Below are 20,936 nucleotides of genomic sequence, written 5' to 3'. Positions count from 1 at the left end.
TACATACTCATATTTCAAAACCTTGAACCTGAACATTTTTGCTTCAGAATCAACACAAAAAAATCCATTTTATTCAGGAAAAAAATGAAGCGTTAACGCTGAAACCACAGCTGAGGTACAAAACACACAAAATCCAAAGCATTACATTTTCAGATAAAAACAAGTCAATATGTCAGTAAATATCCCAAAGGGTGCAAAAAAGAAGAAAAAAAGCATTTTATAGCTTTTCAGAAAACTCAATAAAGGAGTAAAAATTTTAAACATGTGACAAAGTGGAAAAAGTTTCAGGAAACAAAAGGTCAGAACAAAAAAAAATCTAGATTTAGCTCCACAGAAAAAAACAGGATTTTTTGTTTTAGTCTGTTCTGAAATAAATTTTGTAAATGCTGTGGTGTTTCCTGCTTTATTTCCTGTCTTGCTGCATTTCCCGGTTCTTTTTTTAACATTGACCTTTTTGTAAAGTTTGTAAAGTCTGTCTTCATTAATATTCACCTCCCAGCTCATTTGTAACTGCATCTAAAACTTTTTGTTCCTTTCCTTTATTTTTAATGTATTTACAATCAGCTGGTATTTCTCTCATTTAAATGTCATGTGACGCTCAGACATCCGGATGCTCAGAAACAACACTCCCAACATAAGCAGCAGCCTTGGTGAAGTCAATAGGAAGAGAAAGCTGCTTTGAGACGTATGGTTTCCTCTTTAAATTGCAGCCCTGATGCCACCAACATGTCGTATGTAGCGTAACCATACCCCCCACTCACACACACACACAACTCAACTGGGGCCTTTTCACTGAACAAAAGCAGAACACATGCATTTGTGTTGTGGTGTGCGATAATGGGAGGGATGGAAGAGGCTCTTTTGGTGGTTTGCACCTGTTCTATTTCATGAGGCTCTAATAAGAAGATAACAGTGGCAGGATGTGAAAACGATGTTCACTGAGGGATGTGCAGGCTCCGCCTTCTTCTTATTAGACTGAAATTAATCAGATCAACCTTTGAAGTCGTCACTCTACACCAACCAACATTCAGGTGTTGCTTTAGTTTTTGCATGAAATTTATGTTTTTAAATGTCTTGCAACATTTTACTTATTCCAGCAGCTTCTCTCCCTGAGTGTGATCCTGTGTCTTGTGATGAGGGCACCACCCTGTCCTGTCCGCTCGTCCAGGTGTCGGCGTAGGTGAGTATCAGCAGCGGTGCCCACGCCTGCGCACTGAAAGAGAAAGTCCTCCTTTGCCATCCATGGTGTGGTGAGTAATTCAGCCATAATCCGGCTTTCTCCTCTCCCCTCTTCTTTCCCCTCTCTTCTCCCCCTCTCCTGCGGTTCCATTCATATTCTAATCACAGCTTTCCCTTCTCCAGCTCTCAGGCACTCCATCAGAGCCCTCCCAGCTTCGGGCTTTGCACTTTTACTTCCCCCCTTTGTGACCGTTCCCTCTTCTCAGAAGCACACTAAAAATAAGGTTGCCACAGCAAAAGAGTGAGCAAAAAGAGGCAAGAACGCTACTACTAAACTTACAAGTGTGCATTTCTAACACGTCTGGAATGAACACCACATGAGTCTGCAATGAGAAAGTTGATGCAAAGGATGGTTAAATGGTGGAGTAGCCTAAATGTGGCAACAGGTGGATGCAGGATGTGAAAATGGAGTTAAAAGCAGAAGGAGTGGCAGTTGTGTAGGGATGTACGCTTACGTGAAGCTCAGGGGTGTATAAAAACGTATTAAATACCATAATGGAGGACGGGGAGGCCACAGTGTTAGGACTGCGTAGATCTAAGCCTCTTTTTTTTCTTCTTTTTTTTTTTCTTGGTTGGGAGGGAGCTTTTCTTATTCAAAACAGCCCCACAAAAGACTTCCAGTGAGCCTTGCCACATCCCCATCTGACTTGGGGCCATTCATCAGCCTTCCAAGCCTATCAATGACATGTCCCCATCAGGGCTCCTATAAAATCAGCCCCTTTCCCATGAAACATCAGCAAACATTTTGACGGGTCTGGCTTTCCCCCCGCTGGATTTCTGGAGTCTCTGCTCCTTCCCCACCCCCCACCCCCACCCCAACTCCTTTCCACCCTTATTCCCACCTCCCCCTCTCTCCTCCGCCAACACCACCCCTCTCTGGGCGAACCTCAGATCCTCAACATCTCCTGTGACGGGCAGTGGTCACAGAAACACAGAGCGAGACAAGGGGAGAGCCGCTGAGGAGGGGGAAACGTGCACCAAGCTATTTTCTTGGAGGAGCCAGTGTCGTTGATGGGAAGAGGATGCATTGCGGGCTGCTGGAGGAGCCTGATATGGATTCCACAGGTCAGTCCTGGTAAACTCTGCATGTACCGAGAAACTCGGTTTCTGTTCAGAAACGTTGCTGCTGCACTTTTTTAAGTCTTAAACTTTCTCTGGAGTTGTTCAGAGGGACTGTCTGGATGCTTCTCCGATTATTTTAACCTTTTCAGTCTTTGTTAAAGGAGTGTTACTTTTTCCTTTTTTTTTCCTTTTTTTTTTTTTTGTCTTTTTGTTCATCACACACATTTATTGTAAGTGCTGTTATAGGACACACTTGTTCAGTAATTTGGCTTTAATGAAGCTGTTGAGCTTAAAAAGACCAGAAATAAAAACAAGTTCTGATGATGGTGCACCTGCTCCTCTCAGTGTAGAAAGCAAACCTTTTATTTAGCTTTACAGAGATTTTATCATTTAAAAATATTGATGAGCAAGCTGACTGAGATTAAAATGCAAAAGATCTGCAGTGATTTGACCGAATTAAAAAAAAACCCCAAAAAGTTAGGATGCTTAACTGTCATACAGTAGATTCAGTAGAAAAGTGTAGTTTAGTCCTGAATGTGTTGATAAACGAGCTAACATCCGTCTCACCTGTTGATCGAAATTTAATCCAATTATTTAGATCCCCAACTTATCTGTGCTTGTGGTAAATGAAGCTTGAGATCTGAGCCTCTGAGAAGAATTAGCTCCACTTCAGTGGTTTCACTTTTTTTGTTTCCATGCTTTTCCTTTTCTTTTTTCATTAAAAAAAGAGAAAATCTGACAGTAAAAAATTAAAAAGCTCAGTGACACTGCTTATATTTCATTAAATATAAAAATGCTAATACAGTATTTAACTAAGGAAACAGAACTGGAAATTATGTGACTTAGGAGGGAGTACTTTCAGTTATGTTGGAGAAAGATGATAATCAAGTAGTCCAGAATGTTAAAAAGTTAATGTTTTGTCAGAATAGTGAATACGGAATGTAGAAAAATCTTCATCCAGACATCTTGACGGCACTTCGCAGTCTGACCTTTTCTGTCAGCACGTGCCAAACAGTGATGTGTAGATCCTTCATCAATTTTAGACTTCTTCAACTTTTCAGTATCCCTGATCTAAATGACTTCCCCTCCAACAGGTCATCCTGCCAGCGGTTGTTCCTACAGCTGCCACAGCGAATGTTATCCGTAGTAGACAGAAAACTAAATGAAAATAATATAGAGAGTTTCTGTTAGCAGTGATTATAAGAAATGGGTTTAGGCAACTTTCTCCAGCTTTTCCTTCTTTTTGTTTAGTTCTTCTCTATTCTCTATCTACTTTTATTTTAGTTTAGTAAAAAATGTCTCATAAAGAAGAAACTAAAGCATATTATCTTAATAAAATGAATTTTTAAAAATCCTTTGGTGGATTGAAATAAGTAAAACAATAATAACAAATGACTTCCCTCTTTGTGACATTAATGGACAAATAAATCCTCTTCTTGAAACAAGAAAAAGAATTTTGAATGGCTTTCCTCTCTATCAGGCTATTCCTACATGAAAGCTTCAGTGTTTTGCTGCTGCTCGTTCACAGAAAGCACACCAGTTGAGCCATTTCTAAGTAGAAATTAAAACAGGACAATGGCCTCTATTCCACCAGACTGCTTCAGTAATGTGCACAGGCTCTTTTAAGCTAGTGTGTGTGCTCGTAGTCTGCAGGGAACAATGCTGGATTCCTGCCGTCTTGCTGAAAACATCTCAAATAGAGCCATGGCAGCACTGCTGCCCATACAATTGATTGTTGTCAGCTCACCCTGTCACATTAGTGACATTTTAAATGTCCTGTATGGAGAATGTTTATATAAATACAACTTTGGCTTTTTTTTCTGTGATGTTTGTTTTTTAAAAGGATGTTTTCGCTTTGAGACTAAAAAACTGGTTGATTTAAAAAACCAAAAATAAACTATTAATTCATGAAAAAGTCATTCAATCAGCTCACTGTTAGTCGTCTTTTTTCTTTTGAGCATTTGAGCTTCATGATTTTATCACCCATTTGTTTAAAGAAAAAAAAAATTAGACTAAGTTTGCTTTTTTATGTCTTTTGATAGAGAGCTGGATTGAAAGGTGCCTCAATGAGAGTGAGAGCAAGCGATACTCGAGCCACACATCTCTGGGAAACATGTCTAACGATGAACGTAAGCAGGATGAACGACGTTTAATTCACTGAGAAGAATTTGTTGTTTAATGTGTCCACTTCATGTTTTGTGCAGAAAATGTCAATTTCAATGTTTGCAGAGAGAAGTAGGATCATAACAAAGTATGTTTATGTTTTGACATAATCCCATTTTTCCGTAATAACTTAATTTAGCCTGACGTGTTGCATGTTGCAGATGAAGAAAAAGAAAATAACAGAGCCTCAAAACCACATTCGACACCTGCTACTCTGGAATGGTAAGTTAATGAGAACAAGTACTGACCTTATTTTTCTCCTAACTGAAGAGTGGGAAGATACTGACACAAATATTATACAATTTAAAATAAAAAAGTTTATTCCTATAGCACCTTCCAACACTTCAGTTGACCGAAGTGCTTTACCTCATAAAAACAAACAAATACAAAACACATTAAAACAAAGAAAGCATCAAGAAAGTGATGAAAGTACAAAACAGATTAAAACTAAGAAGTATAAAGGAAAGCGCTAAAGGTACAAAAACCATTAAAATAAAGTATCAAGGTGCTAAAAGCCAAAGCCTTTTTAAATAAACAGGTCTTGAGTTTGGCTTTGAATAGAGGCAGGTCAGTGAGGGAGCGTAACTCGTAGCAGTTAGGGTGAAGTGGATGTAAACAGGCTTCTGAAACGGCAAAAACTCCAGACAAATTTTAAGCTGTGGCCTTGATGAATGAATGCTGATCTGAAGTCAGTTTTTATTAATTAATTAACTAAAATCAGAACATTACAGCATGTATTAATAGCATGTGGGATATCCATTGTAATTTTCAGCCATGTCAGATTTAAAATTTGCATTTATTTGAATTTTTTACACATAACACACAGATGACGACTATGTTTTTAAATGCATCTTTAAAGCAAATCCAAATTCTTGCTCCTGTATCTAATCCAAAAAAAGTCTTGTAACTCTAGAATTTGATTTATTCTCCCCCGATGTGGGAATTATTTATAAACCCATCTGGACTGAGACTTAAAACTTTTAGAGAATTGAAAGGCGAGCAGCTTAAATGCAACACATCTCTCAAACCTTCTGCATGCTTTAAATGCAAATGTACCTTTAGTTTATATGTTCAGACAGCCATGATAATTATTAATACTGATTTAATCAGCAGTGTCTGTTTGCAGGAAAAATGCTTTCTCAAGTGAATTGTTACAGATGTGGCTGTAATTCATGTTTGTAATAACTGCAATGGTATTTTAACCAATTATATATATATATATATATATATATATATATGTATATATAATTTGATTATGTGTTGCGTTAAAGTAAATATCTTACTATAACAACCTTAATGAAAATTTTTGTTGGCTTTCCTTGAGCCGTAAGATTTCCACAACTACTGTCAAAAACAGAACTTCTTATTTCCAGACAAAAAATTGACACTTTTCATGAGAAAAGGAAGCAGTTTTTTAAGATAATAAAGACGGTGGTTCACTTGAACAAGCACGGCTCTCAAAGCAACACGACTAAACTCTTTCATGCAGCATTCTTTAGGTTAAAATGCATCAATTTGGCACCAAACTATAAGATCACAGAAGCTCAACTGGTTTTATTCAACATGATGACAATAAACAATACTTTTACAATATTGTATAAAAATGTAAATCATGACACGCGATTCAACATGCACATGATGGTTTTTTACATGATGTTGAAGGTTTTTAAACCACAGTTGCTGAAAACATTTTAAAAACTGCAGTAACTCTACTGGTTTTCATATCTGGCTTCAAAATGATCATTTATTCTGAGAGGCCCTGTTGTTAAGGCCATCTGCAGTGAGACAAGTATTTAATACTTTCATCAAAGTAAGACAAATGTGTGTTAATGGTGCATCGGTAAAAGTTTCTATCAGCTCAAAAAATGGACAAAAAATAAGAGAAATCAAACTAATCACTGCAGTATTATGTTCTGTTCAACACATGCATCAGCCTGAAATCACACTGTTGTAACTGGGTAAAGCAACAAGTCGTGCCAACTGTTTTATATCAAGTAGTACTTAATTATTTTTTTATTTATTTGATTCTTTTCTCCATTTATTGACTATTATGTAAATTCTGACAGTGTGAAGTTCCCTGAACAATTATCAAAATAATTAACAGTTTTCTAAGTTCTGTTGTCCACCTAAAGATGAATACACTGCTGTGTAGATTAATTTATAACAAAACCTAATAGTACTTGAGTTTTTCACGTTTTCTTTAATGTAATTTATAAAGTAACTGAAAATTTTAGCTGTCTAAATAAAACGAACCATTTTAGATGATGTGTGAGGTGTGATGTGTGAGGGCCAGTCTGTCGGTTTTAGGGGAAAACAAAAAAATATCCTAAACATTTCTGCACTAATATTTAATTTTCCATACAAACTGTTAGAATAATAAAGAAGAAGCCATGTAGGTAGTGATAACATTGTTGCTGTGCCTCAGCTTTTAGTTGTTCCTGTTTAGCATCATCCACTGTGATGAGGTTTTACAGTTTCTCTCCATGGCTAAGACACATTTCTCAAAAGCTTCTCTCTTCTCCAAACTGTGAACACAAAACACAACACTCAGGACATGAAACTGTAGAAATAAATGTTTATTGTCCACAGTAGGAGAAATAGCTGATGTCAAGAGCAAAACAAAAGCCTGCCCATTTTGACGTTATAGCGACATAGACTAAAAATATATATATATATATATATGTGTGTGTACATATATGTATATGTATGTATTATTTCTTTCTTGAGTCTTTAGGGGGCATAAATAGTCCAAAACAATAGAAGAAATCAGTCTCTAAAATGCTAACGCATTGTTATAAGTAGTTTGTGTGTTTCCCATCATACTGACGTTGAAACACTGACAGCCATTTTTTTCTTATTATTGTTCATTAGTGTAAATATTTTAGTGTAAATTTATTTTACTAAAATTATGTGTATAACAAACCATTTACTCAAGTTACAGTTAGTTAGTGTTTAGTTATAAACACAGATTATCTGAATGAGTTCACTGCAGTTATAGCTTATAACAGGTTGTAAACTGATCCAGATTTGTCAAATTTCACAAATAAGCAGCTAATTCGATTTAGTGAAATATGTTAAAAACCTTTTAAGTTTCTCCACAACTACTTCCAGGGGAAAGGTCTTTGTATTGTCCTGGGTTGTGTGTTATAATTATTTCCATGCTTAATCAGCATCTATGTGATGTTTGGTTGGTGATTTGTGCTGTTTGATAGTTCAACTTTCTGCAGAAGTTTGCTCTCAGTGATGTGTGTCTTAACAAATCCAGAAACCACATATTAAATACAAAACTTTACACCAAAATGCCAGGAATATTAAAGGCTTCTTTGAAGATGTGACCCCCTCGTATGTGTTGTGTCACAGGTTAGAAGAAAACTATGAGATAGCAGAAGGTGTGTGTATACCCAGAAGTGCCCTCTACATGCATTACCTAGACTTCAGTGAGAAGCACGACACGCAGCCTGTGAACGCAGCCAGCTTCGGAAAGGTGAGATTCAGACATCAGTGGTGATGAAGATCATCCTCATTTAAAGGCTGTTTATATATTTTAATATAATTCTTATTAATAATGTATGGAGACAGTGATCTGCTTTTTATGGGGAGGATGCATTGTTTAATGTAATCACAGCAAAGTGACTCAACAGATTCAATACAAAGAAATGATATAAAAGCTGTGATCTCATCCACTCAGTCAGCTTCAAGCCCCCGTCTGACCCCTTCATGCCCGGCTTGGTGTTAGCGCTGCAGCTCTGACTGCTGTGCTGAAGCTACATCATCTCAGTGTGAACACATAATCTAAAGCCAAAGGAGATGTGCTTTCGTCTGTTCCCACAAGTTCCTCAGCCTTCCTACCCCCAGCCATCCCCTGTACCCTGGACTCTGGCCCCAACCCCCCCAAACCCCAGCCCACCCTCGCCCCTCCACAGCTCCTGTCGGAAGATATTGAAAAAGAGAAGGGGCCTGGATTAATGTGTAATTAAAGGAAATTTGGAAGGGTGAGATGTTGCGGAATGTTAGATCAGTGGCTGGAGCAGTGTGGGGTGTCCTTTAGGAAGGCTTCATTGATTCGGGACAAAAAAACGAGAGAGGGCCCGGACTGCCTCCCTGTCTGCTCATTTATCAAGCGGGGCCTGACAGAAACTTCACAGCTTGGCCTCTTTTTTCATCCCACACAATAGAGAGCTACACTGTTTGCTAAAGTTTCTGCACCAGGAGTTGGACCGAGGAGCCAATCTCTCCGGACAAAAAAAGAGAGGAAAGAAGGAAGGAGGGGGTGCTGATGAGAAGGAGAAAGACTGAGGATGGGAGGATGATGAGAAGGCTTTTGAAGGAAAAAAAATAGTAGATGTCATAAATGGAAAGCTTTTATTTTGTTACAGACATCTCTGTGGATACTATGAGATCTTTAAACCTGTAGTTACTCTACAAGTGCAGGATTTTCTTTAACTGACACATACTGTGTATGATTTATTAGATACTTAGTTAAAAAGAGAAAGGACAACATTTTCCTGCCTTACATTGTCATTGCCTCCACTCTTATTTCCTCTTTACTCTAAATACCTGCTGTTAAATATGGACATAATGTATATAAAACAAGTTATGTAAAAAAAAAAACCAGTCTTTCATTACTTACTTGCAGCTTTTATCTCCCCCTACAAACAGATTATAAGGCAACAATTTCCAGCACTGACTACCAGAAGACTGGGGACAAGAGGCCAGTCCAAGTAAGTTCTGGTTTTATTCTTTAATAAATAATTTACAAATATTTTCATTGAGGAAAAACTCAAAAAACTCTGAAACAGAAGACTTATGTCCAGTCAAACGCAGCAAAGGCTGAGACAAATTCATTCAAATAAAACAAACAGTATGACACTATTAACTTGAAATAAATACAGTTCTGTAAAAATTTTACGTTTATAGACAATATTTATATGTAGAAAATCTGAAAAACAGGTTATAATCAACATAAACCTCATTGTTTATTTCATACAACTGAATATCAGTAGTAAATATGAAACCATTTTTTTTAAGCTGCTGTCTCTGCTCCTCAGGTATCACTACTATGGCATCGCGGTGAAGGAGACCTCTCAGTACTATGATGTGATGTACTCTAAAAAGGGGGCGGCGTGGGTGAACGAGACGGGGAAGAAAGAGGTCACGAAGCAGACAGTGGCGTATTCACCGCGCTCCAAACTGGGGACACTCCTGCCAGAGTTTCCAAATGTCAAAGACCTAAATTTGCCTGCCAGCCTGCCAGAAGAGAGGGTAAACAGGAGTTTTAAAAGTCCATCTTTGCAGCCCCCGCCTCACCTCACTTCTCCCTGCCATCTCACCATCTCTGCGCCCCCCTCTGGCTCTTTTATCTGGCTTTGCGTTTAGAGAAGGACCTTGAGGATTTATGTGCTGGCTCCTCGCTAACTCTTAATCTTTTGGGGGGGGGGGGATAATAAGATCGAGCAGCGGACAAAAGACAGGCACTAGCTGTCCAGCTTTTAAAGGGGGACCATGATTTTAAATGGTTTGTGTTTTGCTGATCTCTAAAGCTTGTTTTATATCTCTCTGCTTCAGCCTAGACCTGTAACATGTTTTTATAGGTTCACATGCTTTGTTCAAGATTTACTTTCTTGTTTTTGCTGCACTTCTTTTTTTCCCCGCAAAAGAGAAGAAAGCCTTTAAGTTCGTGCTGTGGTTTGATTAATACTCATTTGTCAACCACAGGTGTCAACCTTCATCATGATGTACAGAACACACTGTCAGAGGATACTGGACACTGTCATTCGTGCTAACTTTGATGAGGCAAGGCTTCTCCTGCTTTAAACTAGATGTCTGTTCAAATTCTGCTTCAGTAGATTCACTTTCTTTCAACTTCTGTCTATAATACTGAGCATTACATCCTGTGTGGCGCCTGCAGGTCCAAAGCTTCCTGCTGCACTTCTGGCAGGGCATGCCACCCCACATGCTCCCTGTCCTTGGCTCCCCCACCGTTGTGAACATCGTTGGAGTTTGTGACTCCATCCTCTATAAGGCCATCTCTGGGGTGTTGATGCCCACCGTCCTGCAAGCACTGCCTGACAGGTGAGCACCTGCTGCAATCTTTATTCCCAAATAATCTGCTGGCACTAATTCTGGATATGAATAGAGTATGTTTTGTTTGCTCCTCAGACTTTATAAGAAGCATCTATATTATCTATACGTGCACGCTGTGTGAAATAAAGCTTTTGGTCAACAGTATGATGACAGTTTCAGTCCTAATGCATCTTTTTCATTGTTTATAATGACCTATACTTTAAGTGGTTACTATTCTATACTATAAGTATCATTTATCATACAGTCATTACAGAAAAACATTGAATATCAAACTATAGACTGCATATAAAAATGTTTAATTTCAGGATTAATTTGACTGAGATGAAAGTGTAGATCCAAAAGCTTTTTCTAGCCGGTAAGGTGAATCTGTCTGGGCATGTCTAATGCTGAAAAATCTGCTAGCCTGTCTAGATCGAAGTGACAGCTTGGCAGCTGTTGACATTTTATTATAGTTATGTTTCAAGAAAAATAAAAGAAATATGCATTTTGCATTGACAAGCGGAGTTTGGAAGATTGCAAATAAAGTAATAGCTAATTGAATTTAATTTGTCTCATTTGAGACTCAATCTACAGTGCAGAAAAAATACGAAAAATCGCCTTTAAACATGGGAATTTATTTCATTTTCTGTCAGGAGAAACTCAATCCAACCGTTCAGGAAGCCGTCAGATGAAACAGTGATGGAAATAAAACTCATCTATCTGCTCTGTTTTTTTCTGCAGTTTGACTCAGGTTATCCGGAAATTTGCCAAACAGCTCGATGAGTGGCTTAAAATAGCACTTCACGACCTTCCTGAAAACCTGAGAAATATCAAATTTGAATGTAAGTACACTACATCTGAACATGGTGTCTACTTCTTAAGAATATCTTTTCTGTAAATTTATGTAAGAGCAGAAACTCACAGGATAAAGCATATCTTGTTCTGTGTTTTTATTTCCAGTGTCGAGGAGATTCTCTCAGATTCTAAAGCGGCAAACATCATTAAACCATCTATGTCAGGTGTGTGTCGGCGTCTGAATGTTTTTAATAAAATTCATATGAAAAAACAAAGCTGATAAGGGTCATATTGTTGATTTATCTGTCCGCAGGCATCACGGACTGTGATAAACAGCGCCGACATCACCTTTCAAATGCTGGAGGACTGGAGGAATGTGGACCTGAACAGCATCACCAAGCAGACACTTTACACCATGGAGGACTCGCAGGAGGAGCACAGGCAGCTTATTATCAACTGTAAGCTCATGCGGAATAACTGATTCCACTCTAATTCACCCACATGGGCAAAGAGTTAAACTTAACTCCCACATAAACACGCTGAGGGACAATCATTCCCACGACCAGCGGAGTCAAAGCATTGATGATGGAGACCAAAAGGTTAAACAAGTTCACTCTCCTTTCAAACACCCTGTGGAGCTTCTTCAATTCACTCGCTTCTGACAGGAGCAGAGGTCACTGATATGTAGACGTCCTGCTTTAAGATGCTGTTTGTGTCCAGATTCTTGTTTTTAACATGAACTGATTTAAGTGTGACCTGATCTTCTTCTTCCTCCTGTCACAGTGTATCAGGAGTTTGACCGTTTATTAGAGGAGCAGTCTCCAATTGAGGCGTACATTGAGTGGCTGGACTCCATGGTGGACCGCTGTGTAGTCAAGGTAAGACAGACATTTTGGAAGTACTTTTATTTAGTTCAAGTTGCACCAGTGAAAAAGAAATATTTTCCATGTTTGACACTAAGTGGTTCATTTCAAATTTTGATTGTTTTCCTTGTAAAGACACCTGTGGGTGAAATCCGTTGGCCTCTGCAAGTCTTTCTCACTTGGACGCACTTGCTTTGCAATCCTCTCAGTTAATGATGTCTTCAAGCTTCCCATTTGCGTCCATTATGTGCTAGATATAGGCTTGTAAAATTTGGTCTCCCTGGCAACGTCTTGCACCGCCCAGACAAGAGTTCAATAGGAAGGCGTGTCCCTGGGGGCAAATTAAATAGTTGACTTGTTGACATGTTTTTCGTTCCTGAGGGTTAAGCTCCAGTTCGAACCCAGGGGTTAATTCTGCCCCAGCATCCCCACCCTTCCCCCTCTTTTCTCATGGAAATGTTCTCTCTAGGTGGCAGGGAAGAGGCCTGGGTCCTTGAAGAAGGTGGCGCAACAGTTCCTGCTGATGTGGTCATGTTTTGGTACCAGAGTCATACGGGATATGACCCTCCACAGTGCACCCAGCTTTGGTGAGCTGCTAATGCTTCCTCATTATACTATTATGCAACAGACAGAAAACCCAAAGTTCACAGTTAAGTTTCAGAATAGTTATTTATTGTTTTGTGCACATTAAAGCTACCATCCCAGTTGGACCTGAAAGTAATACTTCAGTTGCAGATTTTATGACATTTGATCTTTAATCTTTTTTCTAAAGTTTTCCATCCTATTGCCTTTAAAGAACAAATAGCCTTGAGTCTAAAAGAAAAAGAGACGAGAGTGAAATGCAGCTTTAACAGCTTGCTGTGTTCAGCCAAAGTTTTGCAGTAAGTGAAGAGTAGTAAAAACAAAAGAAAAGAAAATGGCTTCTCTTTCCTCTACTTGTGTCCCTCAGCCCTGACTGTGAATATCAAAGACACAGCTGGTAGCAGTGTTTTGATAAAGCAGGTCTCTGTGCACAAACAGCTAATTAACAAAAGCCGCCTCTCCCCTCTCCCGATGTGTTTGCCTGTCTTTTCCATTTTATGACCGGTCACTATTGCACCCCGCTCCCCTGAATGGCCACAAGTGTTTATTATGCACACGGCAGCAGCAGCGACCGGCACAATGACACAATTGTGATGACACTCCCTCACATGCCACGGTCTCATCGTTCGCGTGACCCCGGGGTCAGCTGACATATTTCTGGCACTGAGTCGGTACACGGAAACAAGCGCTCGCTCCTTTTTAATCACAGCTGCCGTCCTGTCAGTCCTCAGGATGTGATGTCATCACACACTTTCAGACAATCTTAACTGAACTGGGTTTTATTTGGTTTTATTTTAGCAGGAATGACATAATTCCATATATGTTTTCTCCAGGCTCCTTCCACCTGATCCATCTCATGTTTGATGACTATGTACTTTACCTGTTGGAGTCCCTGCACTGCCAGGAGAGGGCCAACGACCTCATGAGGGCCATGAAAGGCGAGGGCAACACAGGTGAGGCCACTGCTGCTCTGTGTTGAAGATGTACTTATTTAACAGGGAGTGAAGGTTTCTACCCGCGTTGTTTCCACGTAAACAGACATTGTTTGATTTTGTTTGCAGTTTGTGTTTCATTTTATTTATTTATTTTGTCTTGTAGGTCATGTCTAGGAAGTCAGAAATGCTGAGGTGTCAGCAGCGATTGTTTACAAGCTGTTTTACATAAAAAAACACAGGCTGATAAAATAGAGGTGCAGGTGTAAATTTCCTAAATTTACATATTTAACTTTTAGAGCTGAAGTAACTTTATAATTCATATATTAGTTCATGTTTATTAATACTTGATCAGCCATGAAAGCTATTTTTTACACATAATCTGGTCCCAGCACATCAGATTTGAGGATTTATTATTTTCCTTTTTTTTATTTATCTGTGTAGCAAATTATTTGACTATTTTCCACCTGTAACCCCAAAACAGGTCTTATAATCACTCCAAGAACAGACCATAAAATGATACCCAACCCCAATGATACCCAATATTCAACTAAGGTGGAGCAAACATCTAAAAACAAAACAATAAAACAAACAATTGTTCAAATAATAACAGAGTGATAAAACTAGAAAACAGTAAAAATTATAATTTACACCTAATCATGTTTAAAAAAAACACAAAAACAGTTAATTAAAAAAAACATTGTTCAGAGAAAGAAGGAAAAAGACAGCGACAGGTGGGTGTGGACAGCAAAGACATTGAGAATCATACTGGTATAAGTTTCAGAGTTTAGGGGGGTGAGAACTAATTACAAATGGTTAGAAAAAAGTTTAAAATCAACTTTAAGTATCCAATTATCTTATAACCGCTGGAACTGATCTTAAATCTAGCTCAGCTTTTCCAGAGCAATAAAAACAAAAAAGTACTTAGTTAAAATAAAAAAATCAGCTTTAAAATCTTTCAGCTTTGTAACTTGACATTTGTAAGAATTCAAAACTGTAATCCTGAGTCACAGTTTGTGATGGTCTCTGACCAGTAAAGCTTAAAAATCCCAGTTTTTTGTTTGTTTAAGTTAAGTTTAAGCTTTCACTTATGCACATTTTACACAAATTATTGTAAAGTTCTAATTTAAAAGAAACCCCTGTAGGACATTTTTAGTATATTCTAACATATGAAAGGTTTATATCGACTTCCAATGAACCTGCAGAAGATATTTAGAATATTTCTGAATCATCTCTACTTTATCAGTCGTATTCAGTATGATAATTTGAATTTAATACACATTAATCTTTCCTTGATTAAGTTTTTAATATTCTGCTGTAATAAAAAAAGTAGTTTGAGTCTGAGTAATACTAGTTTAGTTAATACTTTGCATTCGTCTTGTCTTAAACTGTGTAATAATATGTTTATGTTTGACCCCTTCAGCAGAGCGAGAGGAGGAATTCACACTGACAGAAACCACCCCCACCTCCCCATCTCCTGGATCCTACTCTCCTGCCCGGTCAGTACACTCTGTGGGCATCTCCTCGGCCAGCTCCCCCACCGCTGCTGTTTCCCCAGAGTACACCGGAGTCACCACCACCACAGGTGAGACAAGACTCGCACATGAAAGACCTAAACAAGCAGAGGATAACGGGTTTCAGTGCACATAGTTGCTCTGCGCCAAAACATTTGTTTCTGTATGTGTCTACCAGGCGCTGTTCAGTCATATACCTGGTCCCTTACATACACAGTGACAACAGCAGGCGGCTCCACTCCTGAGGCCGGACAGCAGCTGTCCTGTATGAGGAGCAGCGCTCCAGTCCCTCCTCCATCCTCCACCCACAGGATGCCAGTGTACACCCACAGGGAGGAACACGGGTAATTATGACAACATCATAAAACTCTTTAAAAGATAGCTTTGAAACTGTCAAATTTTGCTGAATATCCCTTGACACTGTTGTAGGTATACTGGTAGCTATAACTACAGCAGTTACACCAACCAGCATCCACACTCCATCCAGAGCCAGTATCCAAGTCTGGCCCATGAGCCCACTATCCCAGCCCCCCTTCACTACTCCGCCTACCACCGCTCATCTGCACAGGTCAGTCCTTCTCAGTGGGAATCACCTCAGTAATTTGCTCCATAGACTTAAAATACAACAGAAAATCTGATTAATTTATTTTTTAATTTAAGTAACAAATATAATATCAGATAATGAATGTATATTATATAATAATGTATATAAAATATGAGAGGCTACGATATTTTAGATAAATTCCTCTCATAATTGGAGACGTGTTAACGTTAAAGTCTAAAGTTAGCAAAATTTACATTTTTTATTTTTTGCTAAACTTAAATGGTAAAACTCTTAATACACAATGCAAGTGCATGATATAGAATATCCAGCTTTAGATGTACCTGTTATTTGATGCTGTTGCATTAGATCATTTTAAAGTGAGCAATGCTGCATGTAAGTGATGCAGATACACTTTTAACTGTTTAACCTGCAGCTTTTTTCAGAGGCACTGAGCAAAAGCTGCAAGTTATTTAATACTGGAGAGGGATCAAACATTATCGGGTAGATAGACTGTTTAAATGTGACTAAACTGTAATTTCTAACTGCAAACATCTGTGTTCACCCATGGAGATGTAGAGAAAGTAGTAGATGTGCCAGAAATAAAGAAATTTGACATGGTTTGTAAAAAATATTCTGATGTACTTTATGTGAACATGCTAGAACTTGGGCCAGTTTATACATGAGAAGCTCTAATTCAAGTATACAAAAGCATAATAATAATAATAATAATAATAATAGTGGCCTCTCAACATCTGAGCTGTCCTCTAAAGAGGATAAGTCATGAACTGAATACTTAAATGCGAGGGAGAAAAAGGCATTTTGGATGTGATTCATTCTCTGATGTTACAGCTCATGTAGCGAGGGGTGTAAATTCCCCCTTTTAGTGGCAATTTCCTGTCAGGGGTCCTCTAGCCTCTGTTGCTTTTAAAGTGGGAGGAGATCAGCTGGGCCTCAGCGCTCACAGAGTTTCTTAAAGTCCTGAATCAGCCTCTACACGCAGCGGAAGTAGACAGTGAAAGGTGGCTCAGCCGGGGCCAAGAGGGGCCCTGCTCTGTTACTCCTCTTTCCAGCTCTCAATAGTCTCTTCATCTGTTTGAGCCAGTAGCCACGGAGCAGGGCAAGGGGCCGTTTATTAAAATATTGTTATTCAATAGTCTCTTTTCTGCTTGTGAACAAGAGGCAGCTGGGAAGTCTGCTCTGCGCTGACTGTCTTTTTCCATGCCATGATCCCTCATAATGGAATCAACTGTTGTGTTTATATTTAGCGAGAAAAAGGAAAAAGGGTATTACTTCCACTTTTTTTTTTTTTTTTTTAGATCCGTCTGAGGTTAAATGAGGCACAATGCCTGCACTTTGTTACCATAAGAGGTTTGACACAGAGCTGAAAAAGCTGCCGGATCTCCATCTGTACGAAATATTTTTATCAGCAGACAGATTTGGTCAGCGCAGTTACTACAGGCAACAAAAAATAATGCAGGAAAAACACTTTTTCATGAAAACTGTAATTTTCTTAAGTAGCCTCATCTTCTTTTTTGATCACTGTGGCACAACTTGTGAAGCAATTTCCCCTGACAGGAAATTACCATCCGCAGTGTCAGTTTATACCCAACACAACAGGTTCAATAAAGCTCCAAACAGGAGTCCAGCCGGGTCAGAGCCGGGTCAGAAGTCCTTCTGTAGGAGGGAGTGTGTCGGCTAAACATTTTATTCCTGGCAGCTCAAAGGAAAGCATTTAAACCATTTTTATTTGTGTAAAATATGCTAGAATAAAAACCTGCTTCCTCAGATATGAAGGAAGATAAACCTTTATTGATCAATCAAGTATAAATTAACTTAATCTTATTATTAGTAGTATTCTTTTATTCTTTTAGATTCTTCAGTCTTATGCAGAATATAGAGCTGTTGCAGCTCCTTTAACTGCACAGTTTAAATTTCTCCTTCTCATATCCTCCTTCGCAGTACCAGCAGATGTCTCGAATGGAGCCTTGCTTGATGGGCAGCACTCCACGGTTACACCCCACACCTGTCGCCCCCCGCTGGCCAGATGTCTCCCCTGCTAACAGCTGTTATGCTAGCCCACCTATGCATTCATCCCGCTATGCCACCTCTGGGGACATGTACTCTCCCTTGGGCCCTCGCAGGAACTCAGAGTACGAACACTCGCAGCATTTTCCAGGCTTTGCCTACATCAATGGAGAGGCCACCACAGGGTGGGCCAAATAGTCTTTAAATGTTGGGTGAGACATTCATGTTCAAGCTCCAGGCAGGTGCAAAGTCTCCAAACACTTCCGACAAAGTGCATCTAAACGAGGAGCAGAGAGTAAGAGGCATCAGCCGCACTGACAATTTGAAAGGACTTGTTACATCAATCACTGATGATTGTGGCATAATCAAACTTTGTTCAACAGTTGATGGGAAAAAAAAAGAAATCCTAAAGATTGTCAAAATTTGCAGCAAAATCATTTTAAGAGTGCAATGCTGCTGCCAAGCTGTGCCTTTGTTTTAAGGAATGTACATCTCTGCCAGGGTTTCCCTCGTCAGGCTCAGCGCACACATCACCCCGTGTGAGCAACGTGTGCGACGTGAGCTGCAGCTCAACCCAGTACAATCCCAGTGACAACACGTTCTCCTCGTGTTGCTCAGCACTGTGCAGCATCCTGTCCAGCTGTACTGCCTTAACCCTCTCCTGGGGAAACAAAACCATCTACGGTGACCTCCACTGATGTGATAAGGTGTTTCCATCTTGGATTTTTTTTTTTTTTAATGATTGAACGCTGTGACTAAAATAAAAACAAAAATATTCTGTCACAAACTTTTCTGCTCTTTTCTGTGACTATGTATCTATATATACATATAGGTATATATAGTATGTATTTTCTGTAACTTTGTAACATGGTGTATCCTTTATTTTCTATGTTAAAATTGGTACTTTGTCTCTGTTTTGTATGATTAGTAAAGGATGCATTAACTTAGGGTTGTGTGTTTTATGCACTCAAAGCTACTGAGGACCTATTACCCTATGGGTATTTATAAAAAGGGAAAATATCAAAGTGTACAGTAACATAAAGTATAGTCACTTTTCTGTAAATAAAAAGCACTGGAAAGCATCTGTGGTGACTGTTAAACTATCACAGTTGAAACTGATGTGTATGTGGGAAATATACTGCCACATTTAAAAACAGTCACTCTTGTCAAATGTCTTCATTTTTCTTCTCTTACATTTTTCTGTCTGTGGAGAAATCCTCAAAATCATGCACTAAATGTCCAAATATTAACAAATTAATAAATATATTATTCTATGATGATCATAATATCAGCACTGGAACAAAGTCTTGAGTTACAGTCCACTTTTTTATATTTGATTATGAAATTATTTCTTCTTTTTTTACGGAACAATGCTGTTAATTAATGAAACGGAAAATATAAATTCAAATGAAATTGAGTTAATTTTTCAAATATTTTGACTCCAATTCAAACTTTGCATTTCTGATTTCCTCACATGTCTAATTCACATGTTGATGGTGAACAAAGAGAAATGTTTTCTGTAGTCGTTTGAACTGTTTTTTGTCTCCATTTCTGTGAACATGGATGACAACACAGCGAAGGACTAGGACTGAAGCAGAAGCTCCACACTGCAGGAAGAATTACATTTCTATGGAGAGCATGTCCTGCTGTGCTGGGGTCATTGCACCTCAGTCCCATAACCTTTAACCTTTGACCCCTGCTGGTTTTTATTTATTAGAGAGGGGATCCTCTGTGTTACATCTCTGAAATCCTGCCGGATTCACAGCCGAGACACTGAATGCAAAAGACTTATTTAAAGAAAGAAAAAAAAAAGATGTCTGCCCTCCATTGTGATTTAATCACCTGACCTGAGTGTCAACATCAATATCCGCTAAAGATCTCAGAAGAAGATCAGTGAATCAGCGATCCAGTCAGCTGTCAAACATGCTGCCATCAAAGGAGTTCAACTATAATATCACCAAAACACCACTTACAAAATGGCTATAGCACAACCCTGTTTAGTTTTAGTGATTCTTTCAGTTAAGTGCTTCAAATAGTTTGATAAAACATCAAATTTAGATTATTTGTCCAACAGCAAATGCAGTTTCTTAAAATTAAAAAGTAACATTTTAATATTAGTTAAAGGAGGACATTATTTACAGTTTCAGATATGAAAGAGTTATAGCAAGTTATATTGTCAACTAAAACAGAACTGCTTGACGTTGATCCATCCATCCATTATCTATACCACTTTGTCCAATGAAGGTTCGTGGGGAAGCTGGAGCCTAACCCACCATTTAGCAGGTGAGAGACAGGGTACACCCTGGACAGGTCACCAGTCTATCGCAGGGCCATAATCTTGATATATACTGATATTCATTAAAATTTTCTTAAGTTAGTTACGATGATTTCAGTTTATCATCTTGAAGTCTAGTATTGCACAGTATTGTACAGATTTGTTTCTACTCAGACTTCTGTGGGAAAAACTAATACAACTATAACACAACAACAAAATACAACAGCATGTAGTAAGTTGGAGGTCAAAAGAAATGGTGACATCTCAAATGCTGACAATAAAAAAAGAATTTCAGGAAGATCTGTACCCAAGGACCCAGTTTATATATATATATATATATATATATATATATATATATATATAAAGCTTAAATTAAAACAATTGATCTTGTCCTACAGCTGCTCTACATTTAAAACATATTTCATTCTGTCAAAGACATTACTGTCTGAACTCAAGGACATATTTGAGAATCATTATCTATCAATACACTTTATCACTGGATGGATCTACAAATTAAGTCTACACTCTACCAGATTTAATATTGCCTTCTCCTGAGTCAGTCTATGGGTTTTGGAAATAATGACACAGATTACATGTATTTCAGGGAAAGCCTTGCTTATTTCAGACTTTGCCAAACCACATTCAACATGTATTACAACAGCATGGCTCTGACAGTTAAACTGGCCTGAAGTCCAGACCCCTCATCAACAGAACTCATTTTATATATAATGACACAAAAAATACAAAAAAAGAAAGAAAGAAAGAAAGAAAGAAAGAAAGAAAGAAAGAAAAAAGTACATATTAATCAGCTTCAGAACTTTTTGGCTGCAGTGCTGCAGTTTTCTACATAGTTCTAGTTTTCATTATGCCCACTAACAT

General features: G+C 38.5%; 1 protein-coding gene across 3 annotated transcripts; it reads left to right on the top strand.

Moving 5' to 3' along the window:
* Positions 1-576: 576 nt before the first annotated feature.
* On the top strand, positions 577-19,063 carry rfx4 (regulatory factor X, 4). Of its 3 annotated transcripts, none has more exons than XM_041998085.1 (19): positions 577-1,250; positions 1,363-2,304; positions 4,344-4,430; positions 4,626-4,686; positions 7,825-7,948; positions 9,124-9,185; positions 9,513-9,726; positions 10,180-10,257; positions 10,373-10,536; positions 11,269-11,369; positions 11,488-11,546; positions 11,636-11,780; positions 12,106-12,200; positions 12,655-12,772; positions 13,601-13,720; positions 15,126-15,284; positions 15,392-15,557; positions 15,643-15,781; positions 17,717-19,063. In XM_041998085.1, exons 2-19 carry the CDS (start codon positions 2,262-2,264, stop codon positions 17,978-17,980), a joined length of 2,199 nt encoding a protein of 732 aa, XP_041854019.1. In that variant the 5' UTR covers positions 577-1,250; positions 1,363-2,261; the 3' UTR covers positions 17,981-19,063. The 3 variants fall into 3 exon arrangements, with proteins under 3 accessions (XP_041854019.1, XP_041854020.1, XP_041854018.1); XM_041998086.1 differs by having other exon boundaries at positions 579-1,250; positions 15,123-15,284; positions 15,431-15,557; XM_041998084.1 differs by having other exon boundaries at positions 579-1,250; positions 15,123-15,284.
* The last annotated feature ends 1,873 nt before the right edge of the window (positions 19,064-20,936 follow it).

The sequence above is a fragment of the Melanotaenia boesemani genome, chromosome 10 (genome assembly GCF_017639745.1).
Source record: "Melanotaenia boesemani isolate fMelBoe1 chromosome 10, fMelBoe1.pri, whole genome shotgun sequence".
Classification (NCBI taxonomy): domain Eukaryota; kingdom Metazoa; phylum Chordata; class Actinopteri; order Atheriniformes; family Melanotaeniidae; genus Melanotaenia; species Melanotaenia boesemani.
This window is presented reverse-complemented; position numbering and strand designations above follow the sequence as displayed.